Source organism: Cuculus canorus, chromosome 2, assembly GCF_017976375.1.
Source record: "Cuculus canorus isolate bCucCan1 chromosome 2, bCucCan1.pri, whole genome shotgun sequence".
Taxonomy (NCBI): Eukaryota; Metazoa; Chordata; class Aves; order Cuculiformes; family Cuculidae; genus Cuculus; species Cuculus canorus.
Window position 1 is genome coordinate 110,362,783 of NC_071402.1, and position 14,112 is coordinate 110,376,894.

The window sequence follows — 14,112 nt, forward strand, 5'->3', positions numbered from 1 at the left end:
GGAAATACTGGGACACTGCCCAAAGATAGGTGTCAGTGTGGTAGTGATACTTCATGGTCACTACAGAAACACTTCCTTTTAGGATGAGTCCTTTATAAACCCTTGGATGACCCTCAAATGCCTGCAGATACATTTGTTCAACAAGCCACAGAGCCTGATCCCTGGAGTTATTAGACCTATTTCACATATGCCACAGATGAGGGAAAACAATCCAGGACATGTAATTTCAAAGCCAGGTGCCTAAAACAGACATTCCCGGACTGTCAGCAGGGTCACTTCTGCAACACTTGCACAGCAGAGAGCCATACCAATAAGCCCACTAATGGCAGAACTCATCCCACAGACAGCATGGTTCTCCTTAAGCCGCAGGCATGTGCGTGGAAAGCCAGATGTCCTGGTTTGTGTCTTTGGCACAGCACTGGGGCACTGAAGCCAAATTCTTCACTGACCCAATTGCACAGATGTCGGGGGAGTGACGGTGGCACGGGACTATGCTTTTTTATCTTCAGAAGAGCAGCCACGGGAGGGCACTGACACACACGAGAACATGACTATAAATTCCAGTGCAATGAGGTGCACTGCAGTTGTTCCCCTTTGGCAGCCTGTGGCACAGGAGAGAAAGCAAATGACAGTCTGCAGCAGAGGAGTTTCAGCAACCCAAACATGATTTCTCACCGCTGACATCTGCGTGACGGTCATCCACTCAGGAGGGATGTGGAAGTGAGCGCCGGCTGAGTCTCCCAATAGCACAACTCCTTGCGAGTCTGCACCTAATTAATGCATTTTATTAGTCACATGAGCAGCAGGAGAAAACTGAAACAGAGGATGGAGAGTGACCCTTACAGAGCAGCCCTTAGAGAGGAACAGCAATGACAGCTGATGGAGTCATGGTGCGACTGGCTACACCACCCCTCACATGGCTGAAATGTTCAGACTCTGCAGTGGGATTTTCATCCCATCTGCAGCAAAAACTAGCAGGCATGTGCCAACAACCCTAGAGAAACAGCTAAGGACAAAAAGAGAGAGAGGTCTTGTTAACGAGAAGAAGTCCTGGTTGTATTCAAGGATGGATGTGTTATTTCAGCAGAGGATCTGCTGCACAGGATTTTTTTTACTATCCATAGAATATGCATTAAAAAGTGCTTAAACATTCAGGGAAATCGGATTAGTCAGGAAATTGCTCAAATCTCCTTATAACAGAACTGGGTTGCGGACGTGCTACTCATATGAGTATTTCTGCTGGTGCAATCTGGCTGGTTTATAATTTATGTTACTTAGCATTTATAGATTGCCTTTCATCTAAAAATGTCGAAAAGCCTTTCCAGGCAATGGTTCATCCCCCAGATGCTGATTTAAATGTAAGACAAGGTGAGCAGCAGCTGTAGTCATGGCTGTTTAGTAGGGGTTTTATTCATACATATGTGTATATACAGGCATCTACATCACTGTCAGGCAGATCAGCCGATGCCATAAGTTCATCTCTTTAAGGCCTTCTCCAGAAAAGAATCAGCATCACTGCTGGTGTGATTGCTGGTATTTACAGCAATGGGTCAATCTGGACACACAAAGAGATTAAACTGCTCTCCTGAATTCTCTAGGTTAGGGCTTCAGGTACTGCAGAAAATACAGAAGTAACGTCTCTGTTTGCTGCTGTTCCTGATCTATGTATTTCAACTTAATAACTGAACTGGCTTTTATCAGGAAACAACCAGTGACCTGTACTTTTCATGTTTCATTTTTCCCCATCCCGAAGTTAAAAACTTTGCCATTTTGCTTTCCTCATGAAGTTATATTTCCCCTACATTGGCAACAACTGTGAAAATATTAAAATATTTACAAAATTAATACAAAAGATGCATTATTTCTTACATTGACTATAAACATTTACCTTTGCAGAATTTCTCCTCATAGGGAATTCCGTCTTTTGGATCCACACCCTGTTGGAGGAAAGAAGGGGCAGATTATAGTATCTACCTAGTGCCTGAAAAATGGCAGCACAAAACACAGGCTGAGAATTCAGTTCTTCTTGAATCTTTGTCTGCAAGAAGCACTGCATCATAATAATGATGTTTTCCATTACACTATTTTAATAAGTATATGTACATTTGAATTAATTATAATAGCTGTAATTTAAATAATCATAAGCATGAATAAACAAACTTCACTCATAACTGCTTCCCCTATGTTTCCTTATTTTTTAATAAATACAGTTTTATTACTTGGAGTATCAAAGGAAGTAAATACAAAGGGGTATTTCAAATCAGTTCATAAACCAGAGTAAACAAAAAAGAAATCTTTGCAGACTCATTCAAAAGGAAGAGAAAAGAGAAGCAGCAATCAGGAAGGAAGTATAAAATGTAACAATTTACTTACCCATATGCCATTGCAGTTAGAGTCACTTTCCACATCCCAATTATCAGGACTGAAACAGAGTTAGAACAGGGTATACAGTGTTAAAGAAAACAGAGAAAGAGGGGATTTTGAGGAAATAGGATCCTTTGTGACATTTTTCACTGAGAAGATACAATAATTAGAAACTCCTCTCTGCACAGAAGGGTGGGGTTTTTCCCTGTTTGAATCCAGGAGAGGTAGTTTTTTCCTAACAAAATGCAATATAAATTTAAAATTGATACTGGAAGTTGCTAAGACAAACACCCCTTTCCCTGTCCTTTTCAATGTTCTTTGAAACCCTCCAAGACTTTCACTCTAAATTCAGTGCCATGTAAAGAGGATTTCCTCTGGCCCATAACACAGTATAATTAGCTCAGGTCTCTTACAGAGAGACTCCATCTACTCTGTCTGTCACTACATACGGACTTCGTAAGCCCATTCCTGCAAATGCAAGTGTGCTGTCCAGATTGAGGGCATAAAATTCTTCAAAGTCCATACCCTTAAACTTGGCTTATCTAGTCACAAGTCAGTTAATATCTAGGCTTTAGAGTCCTGGTAAGTAATCTATTAATAAAGCCATGGTAGAGGAGAGCTCTATCTTTGAAATTTACCATGTGCATTTTGAGCACATGGTAAAATAACAAAATCAAAGGACCTTGTTCAAGACCGCATTGTTACAACTCCTGGTGCTCTCCATTCCTGTTGCGCATGGAAGTTCATGCTCAGACGACACGGATGTATTCACCTAAAAGATATTCACTTACAAGGGCACATATTTAGCTCTATTTTTCCATCAATATAACATGAGGTTTGGATGCTGGAGCTCAACAGTCAGCCATGAGCACCACTGTTTTTCCCTCCCTCCCTGCTACACCCTGAAGTAGGCACAGCCCACATTAGCTCAAGTGGCATACAGATTGTAAGCCTCAGAGGTTGGCTTCCCTCCCCACCTTTGGTCTGTTTGATCAATTTTGGCTGCAGACGCTTCAGAGAAAAGAAAGAAACCTGTGAACCACTCCTCAGACTAATGCATCCCAACCCCTGGTCTTGACCATCTCCTCTCAAATCACGCAATGAGCAGTGATGAGCTGTCTTAGACTACGGCCAAACCCGAAGATGGAGCTCATTCTTCAAGAAGCCACAACTACTTCGCCATCCTCTGAAGACCATAAAAACGTCCTCAGTAAATAAGAAGAGGAGAGTGATTGTCTTGGGGAATTCCCTCTAAAAGGAATGGAGGGACCCATCTGCAGACTGGACCTGTTCCACAGGGAGGTCTGCTGCTTACCAGGGGCATCAGTAAAGGATGTTACCGGAAAATTACCTTCCTTGGTGAAAGAGACTGACTACTACCCTCTAGTAGTATTTCAAATAGGCAATGATGACTTACAGCGCAGAAAGCAGAAAGCCATCAAGAGAGACTTTAGGACTCTAGGGAGAACATTGGAGGGCTCTGGGGCACAAGTAGTGTTTAGCTCCATTCCAGTGCTAAGGAATGAGAAGCAAGAGGCCAAAGAAAGACAATTGATTAATGCCTGGCTCCGAGCCTGGTGTGAGGAGAAAGGCTTTGGGTTCTTTGATCATGGGGTGACCCACCCACCCCCAGGCTTTCTTACTAGGGATGGGACACACTTGTCTCCTAGGGGGACTGAAGTCCTTATTAAAAATCTAGCTAGGCTCTTAAATAGGGCTTTAAACTAGATGTGAAGGGGGAGGGGGACAAGACCAAGCTAGTTGGGAGTGAGCCTGAAAGTGGACTAAGCTGTGTGGAAGTGTGGATCTGCTGGAGGGTAGGAAGGCTCTGCAAAGGGATCTTAACAGGCTGGACCGCTGGGCCGAGGCCAATAGCATGAGGTTTAACAAGGCCAAATGCTGGGTCCTGCGCTTGGGGGATAACAACCCTATGCAGTGCTACAGACTAGGAGAAGTCTGGCTAGAAAGCTGCCTAAAAGAGAAGGACCTGGGGGTGTTGGTTGACAGCCGACTAAACATGAGCTAGCAATGTGCCCAGGTGGCCAAGAAGGCCAATGGCATCTTGGCATCTTGGCTTGCATCAGAAACGGCGTGACCAGCAGGTCCAGGGAGGTTATTCTCCCTTTGTACTCAGCACTGCTGAGACTGCACCTTGAGTACTGTGTTCAGTTCTGGGCCCCTCACCACAAGAAGGATATTGAGGTTCTGGAGCGTGTACAGAGAAGAGCAACAAAGCTGGTGAGGGTGTGGGAGAACAAGTCTTATGAGGAGCGGCTGAGAGAGCTGAGATTGTTTAGCCTGGAGAAGAGGAGGCTGAGGGGAGACCTTATTAGTCTACCTGAAAGGAGGTTGTGGAGAGGAGGGAGCTGGCCTCTTCTCCCAAGTAACAGGGGACAGGACAAGGAGGAATAGCCTCAAGATCCGCCAGGAGAGGTTCAGGCTTGACATCAGGAAAAAAAAATTCATGGAAAGGGTCATTGAGAACTGGAATAGGCTGCCCAGGGAGGTGGTTGAGTCACCTTCCCTGGAGGTGTTTAAAGGACAGGTGGACAAGGTGCTAAGGGATATGGTTTAGGGAGTGTTAGGAATGGTTGGATTCGATGACCCAGTGGGTCCCTTCCAACCTAGTCATTCTATGATTCTATGACTCTATGATTCTATGATTCTACTAGGAGGCCTTTAAAACAATTAAAAGCCTTACCGTCTGCCAGGGTACACAGTCATGTTTTTGTCATTGCAGTCTCTGCCTCGCCAATGATAGCCCCTCAGTGTCTGAAAGCCAGAAGCACACAGATAGGATGCTCATTGTTACTCTTGCACTTTTAATTTAAAATATCTAAAATGAGAATCTAACTCGAGGTATAGCAATAAAACCTATTAAATGGATTGTATTCCAGAGTCCCTTTGCTAAGCTTTAGTAAATGACACCTTGCACATTTTGGTGCAGAAATAAGACAAGCTGGCAATTTAATTTGGTTCTTTATATGACTTTACTTCACCTCTTATTAATTCAGTAAACAGACCACTCAGCAGCAGAGCAATTTGCTCCTGCAGGGAGCACAGCTCTATGTGTGCATCTCCCCAGGTGGTATAAATGAATGATTGTATTTTTCATCCAGAAAAACAGACTCACCTTTTATGACAAAACTCTCCCTCATTCACTATACTCCTATACTTATTTTCACATGAACGAATAAGGCTTTGCAGAAAGTAGGAGGAATCCCATAAACATTCTCATTATCAAGGGATTACTGTACCGAAAGAAAGGCTTTGCTTACCGGGAAAGTACTAAATTTATCTCCATCAAAATCTTCAAAAGGCAGTTTATTTCTTATAACGCTGTAAAAACCAAAAACAATCAATGCAGTGTTAACATATGGAAGGGAGCCTATCAGAAAGAAAAAAAAATTGGTAAAGCATACAGAATAGATAATAACTGGCATGTTGTTTGCAGTTTCATACTCAGTTTTAGATCTGTGCCTGTACTTCAGCAAAGGGATTCTGTCCAAAGGAACAAATTCTGATTTCTTCCAGTATCTGCTGACTAAGCTCTGGATGTGAGACTGATGGACTCATGTATGGCTGTGATGTAGAACATTCAGTCTCTGAAACGAATTATGACGTCAAATCTGTGGTAAAAGTAACTACAGTTTTTCAAATAAATACTACACTCAGCCTGGAGAAGTCCTTCTGCCTTCGGGAGGCACTGCAGAACGGAACACTATGCTAATGGAGGCTAACCTCCTTCGTTTGTTAAAAACAAATGGCAAAAACTCTTTCTCAAATTAAATGCCAAGTCAATCAGGCTGCAGCTACAAAAAAAAAAAAACCCAAACCAAGGCCCCAAACAAATACAGAAACAAACCAACAAAAGCAGCTTATTTTATAGGGCAAAATTGAATTTAATATGAAGAAGGACTGCACATGCTGATTCACAAGGGGCCTTACGCTTTAACTAAGGATCAGCCTCATCTTGCAATTTCTGTGTCTAGTCCCACAAACTTCTGCTCATGTTCAAAATGCATTCAAGAAAAGCATTTTACCTTGACTTCAGCAATGGAGACCTGAGCCCTCAGTGGTCCCCCACAGTGCTTATTTGCATTAAGCTTTGAAAATTAGATCTTTTTTTTTTTTTTTCCACCGTGATTTTTGTTTCCAGAAACTCTATAGGTTTTAGCAGTACCAGAAGCAGATATTAAAATGGTGATATTAGATCTGTGCCCTTTCCCTTTCAGCTTGGTCACGTGCTAGTTTCACATGGTGCTGCCCAAGTGTGGAACCTCTCTTTATCTATGGGACACAGCTTAGCTCACCTGCACTGAGCAGCCTTTCATATTTGGCCCAGCAAGCAGCACTCTTTGAATGATATGCTAATCAGTCTTCCCTTGGAAAGTTTTCTTTCTGAGTTTTTCCAGCCTCTTGAACTCATAAGAGATACTGAACCCATCTCAGAGGCCAAATAGGAGCAATGAGAGTAGATTCCTCAGACTACAGGAGCATCACAATAAAAAAAATACAGAGGAGACAGGTGACATGCACTCCTGGTGGGGCTTATAACCCCCATTCTCTCTGTAATCAATAATTTTCATGTGCTGCTTTCCATGTGCTGCTTTTGGCTACTTTTTCTCTGAAGTAAGGTTCTGATGCAAGGAAATGGCACAGATCCAGACCACCTGAAAACATCCTACTGCTGAACATGGGTTTTTGTAGCTACAGAAGGAAAAAAAGAAAAAAACAGAGAGAGTATGTGAGAGGAAGGGATCAAAAGAGCTGAACACATTTGATACAACACAATATACAACTTGATTCCTCCTTCCACTGTCCGAATTTACAAGCTCAAATTCAGATTATTTGTCCTGACTTACATTTCAAAGGCACTTACAAGATATTTTGTATTAATCAGTATATTTCAAATAAACTCCTGATATTTGCAGTTTCAATTAAATGAGTAGAAATAAGTGAGCAAGTAAGTCTTAGAAGTCAAATTTGTCAAAACATAGTTCTGATAATACTGATTTAGCTTTAGATTTGTTTGACTTCACCTGAAACTCACTAGAGTAAATTGACAAATACGCTTTAGGAGTAACAGCCCAGCTGATGTCCTTGGCCTTTCTCAGAAACTGACCCAAAGTCAGCACTACCATTGGTTGTTTTTCCTGCCTGCCATCCAGATGGCTTTCTTAAACACCTTGAGATTCTCCTATGCTTGCAACTCCCACTTAATTAAGGTTTCTCACAGAGCTATGTAAGTGCTGTTGACCCTCCTGCACTGAATCATGGACACCACAAATGGATGAACAAACGAAAGTGAGAAGTCTCTTGGGCTTAGGAAATCTCAGGAGAAAATTGGCTTCCACTTAGATGCGTCATATCTTTGACTGGGTTGTATATTTGAGCTCTGGGACCTGCTAAAATTATGAAAATATTTTAAATATTAAAAAGCACGGGGCTCCCTCTGAGGAATCTTACCTGAACTCTGTGCAACTTCTCTCTATATTATCCAGACAGTGTTTTTTTTGAAGAAAAGCAGCAGAAGTAAAGTATAGGAAGCTTTGTTAACTAAGGATGATTTTTGAAATAAACAAATGTACCATATTCTGTTTCTGACTAAGGACTGAAAACTTTATACATACTGTTTAATCTTCTCACACAAGTTAGCCAGAAGAGGAAATGCACATACACTTGAGAACCCCATGAAGCTCTTCTGGAGGGGAAGAAAATAGAAGAAGAAGGATGCATTAGTTCAAGGAGGCAGTGTGGCCTGGGATATTCTGCATCAGTAAAGTTCAGAGCTAAATAACATATTTGCTACTTAGAAATGTCTGAAAACTTCAATGACTCCATTAAGGATGCTACATGGCAGAAGATTTAGATCTGACACAGCAATTAACTTAAGGATTTTGATTGAACACTCTGTAAACCACCTACTCTTGCTTTCAAATACCTGTAGAATTAAAAGGAAGAAGCTCCTGTGAAACTGTCTCCTCTCATGTACCAAAGGTATTTTTTTCACTCTTTGCAAAAATTACTGTTCTCCTGTTCAATAAATATAATAATATCTGACATATAGTGCAAAACTAGTGAAAGCAAAATGCTGTGGGCCATGAGGCTGGTTTCTGCATGCTCCAGGCAGTGTGGATAAGCCAAAGGTCAGGAGCAAACCCAAAGAGAGGAGAAATGGGAGGAACCAGCATGTACATAGAGTGCCCATGATTTTTAATGAGATTTTTTACCTGGAAATCTCATAACTAGAGCCTATCTTTGACAGACATGTAAGCTGTAGAAGACAGCTGCTGCAGAACAAACTTTCTCATCATTGGTAGGCCACAACCATAGGCCAGTCCAGTTGAGGTTCTAGGTAACCATGGAGCTTCAGAAGCTGAAAGAGACCTAGCTAATTAATGCTCAGGTTATGGAAATATTGTGCTGCATCTGCAATCAACCTCAAAACATGCTGCTAATGTCGCTTCACCCTAAGTTCACGTAGTCTTTAAGCACTGAGGGCATTCAGGTGGTCTATAAACATGGAGGGCTAACTAGTATACAGTCTAATTAACTGTATTTACTAAGGCAGCTTTCAGCATGTAAATACAGAGCAGAGAGGCAGACAGATGCACTCATAGCATTATGCAAAGAAATGTAACTATACCTATTTCCATAGCACATAAGAACAGTATCCTTGGACCAATTCCTTTATTACCATTTTATGTACACAAGAAAAAAAAAATAGTCCTAGCCCTAATGAGATTACAGCCAAAGCCTAACATAGAACAGAAGATAAAGGCTGGATACAGCTCAGGAGAGAACAATTCAAAGCTACTTATCACTGTGAGGAGCAGTAACCCAAGTATATAAGGCTCTGAGTGATGAAGAAGAACTTTGAGGTGGCACTGCAGGGCAGTGGATCAGGGGTGCCACAGTGTATAGTGGAAGCCTTGCAGCTCTGAGGAAGGCAGGAAGGTGTTTGCTTGGACAAGTAACAAGGAGTGATGGAGATGAGTGTCTCTCTCTGCACAGAGGAGGAGGTCAGCCACAGTAATATGTCACAGCTGGGATCTTGATGTGGAGAAGAGGGCTGGGAAAGAGCCAAAAATGGCAGCTGAAGTTTGCACTGGTGGCTGAAGTGGCCAAGCAGCAAGGTGAAGATGAATGAGAGTGGTGCTTTATGTGGGAGCCATGGCAGTGCCAGAGGCAGAGCCACAACAGTGCACCTTCTGAAAGATGCAATAGGAAAATCAAAGGAGAAAAAAAGCAAGGAAAGTCAGGGGAGCAAGAGACAAGAAACCTCCAACACCCCACCACCAATTTACTCTGTTCAGATCTTTCCAACACATTCAAATGACAAGGCTGGGGTCACACTGGCTTAGAGGGGACCACGAGATGGAAGGGATGTTGGTGGAGTCAAAAGAGAAACCAGAACATAACCACAAAAGAAGTGGATAGAAATGGTCAAAGGCAGCAGGGAGCAGTGCTTTTCCATAAGCTGAAAGACCTGGTCCCAGTGCTGCAGCTCCACCTGCCCATGCTCTTCCCCATCCATCTGTATCCATGTACTCAATCTCCCTGCCAATCTGGCTGCCTTGGGACTACATCCTGCACCACAGCAGGGATGGGACCTCCTCATTGGTCTCTGTGTGTGCATATATGTATATGATCAGGTAGGCAGAGAGCTTGAAAGGCATGCAAGCAGGATGCCAGCTTTTCTCAAAGAGCTTTGCAAACCTATGTACACCTTCCTGAAAAGAGGAAAGAAACCACTTCCCCCAACTCCTCCACAAAGGATTAATCTCAGTACTGCCTGCAAAAAAACACTAAAAGCTCTTAAAGCTTTCCATCAGGCTAAGATTTGCAATGTCTTCATTTGAGCTGTTGGCTTTTCACTTCAGCCTAAGTCACAGCGAGCAAAGCCTTTGAGCTTAAGGCATCCAGAGCCAAAACTGTGCCAGAAAGACAAACTGCAGGACTTGCAATAAGTAAATAATAAAACTTCCTTTCATTCTGCTCATGGGCTGCATTTCAAATCTACCCTTTGCCACAAGAAGAATAATATCTTTCTTGCCTTTTCCTCAGCTAGTCATTTGAAAATTGTGGCTGACTCTATCTCCATTACTTTCAAAGGATGGCTATCCTGCAGGCCCAGAGCCTGCCTAACTTTGGTGGTAATGGTCAGCATGATGGTGCCCTGGAAGTAGTATCAGCGAAATAATGTTGGGCTTTGAGGATCAGCTGCAGCAGCATCCTGAAGCACAGCAGCCTCTGGCATCCCAGTCCATGTGTCGCCACAGTATGTGAGACACTGAGGTCTGAATGTAATGCTTTGGTTCTGCTTGTGGTTCTGCAAGACAGGAGCTCATCTGCTCTTTGAGAGATGGTTCTTTGCTTACTCTCAAAAGGCAGCAAGGAGCACGGGGTTAAAAAAAGGGATAATCTTTGCATATGAATGTATAAGCAAAAGAGTGGGAAAGCACAAGTGAGCAGACAGTACAGGGACCTTCCCAGAAGGCTCAGGCTACAACTGCAGTATGTATTTTTGGAGAGCATGGGTTACCTGCCCCTGTGTAATATGAGTGCTCGAGCAGGAGACTGGCTCATATTCCCCTCTGCTTTGCAATTTCCTTTTGTCTTCCTCTGTGGCTTCCTGCTTCTGCTGCCAGGCTTTGAGTTGCAGGCAGCACTTAGTCACAACAGGATTGTATGCATGGTGCTCTCTCTCTTTAAATGCTACAGCCATGACTTGTTCTTTCACTGCTATTGCTCAAAGATGGCTGTTAGTATCTTCTTCGCCCACAAGAAAAGTCAGTGCTAGAGGTGCTCACCATGATTGATAACACAAATATTTTATTCATTGCCTGTTAACATTCCCTAATAACATTTCTGTAATTATTTTAATTGGTTTTACAAAAAAAAAGAATAATAATGAATCCTTAATGCTTGTTGGTGTTTCATTTAAGCAAGTCTCTCACAGATGGCTCACTACTTTTAATGAATGGAGAAATTTATTAGATTTTTTGGGGTTGTTGCTACTTTCACTGCATCTCTAAATCTAGAAAACATCTTTTCTTTCTTCCAAATCTACAATGAACCATAAGAAATGCTCGGTAAATACAACCCTCCTGAAAGATAGACAGACCTTCCATTTCTATTGCCAATATTCATAATCTTTTTCATGCACAGTCATACACAGCTGCTAAGCAAAGACAAGGACAGTTAACTTGCAAGAGTCTTTTCCGAAGGCTTTCCACTACCATGCAATAGGGCAAAACCAGCCAAAATAGCAGATATGGGAAGAATGAGCAGATATAATCTGATGTTTCTGTTCAGCATGAGGCAGAGCATAAAAGAGGCCAGGTGAATGTTTTTCTTTCTCTGTCAACGTGGATGCAGAGATGTCCTACCACAAACAGGCTTTTCTAGATTCCCACCCACACATTCAGCCAGGCAGCCCTCTCGCCAAGCAGCAAGAGTCATCTGCTTTGGCCCTTCCTCACTGGCACATGTATTTGCCTGGGCAGATGAACAGACTATGATTTGGCAGTGTTCAGTTTGTGCTGGTGTTTTTTTACCCTGTCATCACACGCTGCCAGTCTGGAATATGAGGCTTATGCAGGAGTGATCCATGCTCCTGGAGATATTCCTTTGTGTTTCTTACTACATAGTTTTTCTGGATTTGAAATGAAAATAATCACAACCCAGCTGAAGGGAAAGTTGCAAGAGACAGCAATGTCTGTAGAAATGCTCTTAGTTTTATTTTTTTTTTATTTAAAATAAGTTTCACCAAGAGTCATTACAGCATACTTGCTAGGAATAACTGCAGGAGAGTCCCAATCACCACATGATACTTGCTTTAATTTAGGCTGACTTTCTGTGGTGGGTTTAGAAATACATGGACTGAAGAAACCCAACCGTAACCAAGGCCTTCCTGCTTCTAGCCACTCATCCCTCCTGCTGCTAAATAGCCAGGTAGAGGTAGCAAGAGGCCAAAGGCACTGTGATATAGAGCAAGAGAGATACAGGGGCATCAGGGCATCAAGCAGTTTTGAGAGTATGGGAGAGAAGAGGCAAGATGGAAGGAGACCTCAGATTCTCCCTAAAGATTGATACCAACCACGCCACCACACTCAGGACAGCCTGAAAGGACATGACGTGCATGAACATCAGAGGCCAGATGGCACTGGCCACATGAGGGAAGCAGCTTGATATGCCAAGGTCAGAAGCATACATGAGGTAAAAAAAGAGCTCTGCCTCCTGGAAGGCAGTAGCTACACACTGATAACTCTTCACTCTCACACCTGCACCCAGGCTTAGACTAGCAAGGAGGACATCCTTAACTTAGAGCATCTTGCTGCAGATGTTAATGTGGGTCTTAGACCTGGGAAAAAGGGATTAGAAATTTCATGTAATTTGAACAGAAATCTCAGGCCACCAGTAGCTCACCACTGAACAGGAAACAAAATGACTAAGATCCTCACGGTTGCTGTTCTGCTGGAGCTGAGACCCGTCTCTCCAGTGCATTGTCTATTTTCCTGGCCCAGCAATTTGGCACTTGCCCAAAAGCTAATTAGGCATCTCAATTTTCACTTTTGTCAGTAGCATCACAGTGAGGATTCAGGAGGAAGCAATATCAATAATTTCTTCACAAACAGCAAAAACATTTGCTCTGTATTAAGTGCCTGAAGACAACTGGAAGCAAACTCTATGGCAGAGCTGACTCATATAAGTGAACCCAGCAGAATAAAAGCTGCTCTTCCCTTCTCTGCTACCCTTTAGAGAGCCTTGCTAAATCTGAAAACTAGTGGAGGCAGAAAGATTTCAAATCCCAGTTTTCAAGTTCAGAAGCAAAAGCAGTGTCTCAAAAATGAAGGAAAAATATGCAGAATTGCCATTTAGGCCATTGCTTGTGTTTCAGACAACTTAAAGTGTATTTAGTCACTGTGCCCTGAGGCAGTGGCTCAGTTCATGAGCTCCCTCTTATGTATGACTACTGGGGTGAGGCAGGGATGACAAGGGACAAGGAAGAAGCACGAAAAAAGAAGGAGCAATAATAAATACTGCAATAAGTTTGAAGGAAGAAAGCTTCTCTGGATGAAAATATGCAGGGCAAGACTGACTGGCAAATTCCTGCTTTTGTCAAAATTGCCAAAGAAAACCTATATTTCTATTTGTTTTTAAGGCTGGCTGCCCCACCAAAGGCGAGCTGGGCTAGTGCAAGCAAGGGCCTGAGCATGGAGCTGCTCTATGGACCTCACAGGTTATATCCTTGGCTGCTGCATGAATGACAGACACAAATTTATGTCTTGGACAGATATAGGCAGTTATCCCTACTCTACAAGCAGTCAGCATTTTTCATGAGTTTTTTTTCTGCTCTCTCCATACTTTCATATTTCTTCTCTATTATCTCTCTCTCCTTCTTTCCAGTGTCACCTTATAGACCACATCCAGTACTAGGCAGGAGTGAGTCAGCATGCAATTCAGTGATGATCAAGTGAGTTCACAATCAGGCAAAATAAGTGAGGACTTGCTCCTGATAGAATTAAAGCACAGTATAAAACACCCTAAGTCCACTGATTTCTTACCAGATCCTTGGAAGTCTTCATAATCCTTTTTGCTCTCCTTATTGCAGTACTCAGCCCCACCTAGAGAAGCAAGAACAAAACAAAACCAAACCAGATCAGCCTCACAATACTCTACCAATTCTTTTCCCCTTTTTCTATCTTTTTTAAAAAATATATCAGTCACAGCACAAAAATG

At 42.5% G+C, this 14,112-nt stretch overlaps 1 protein-coding gene across 1 annotated transcript in view; it reads right to left on the bottom strand.

Annotated features, from left to right (window-relative positions):
- AOAH (acyloxyacyl hydrolase) overlaps positions 1-14,112 on the bottom strand; it is an 81,388-nt gene that overhangs the window by 40,414 nt on the left and 26,862 nt on the right. Inside the window, 7 exon segments of the mRNA XM_009557996.2 lie at positions 676-770; positions 1,889-1,937; positions 2,374-2,422; positions 5,066-5,136; positions 5,643-5,703; positions 7,998-8,068; positions 13,938-13,997. Coding sequence (XP_009556291.2) covers positions 676-770; positions 1,889-1,937; positions 2,374-2,422; positions 5,066-5,136; positions 5,643-5,703; positions 7,998-8,068; positions 13,938-13,997 — 456 coding nt within the window.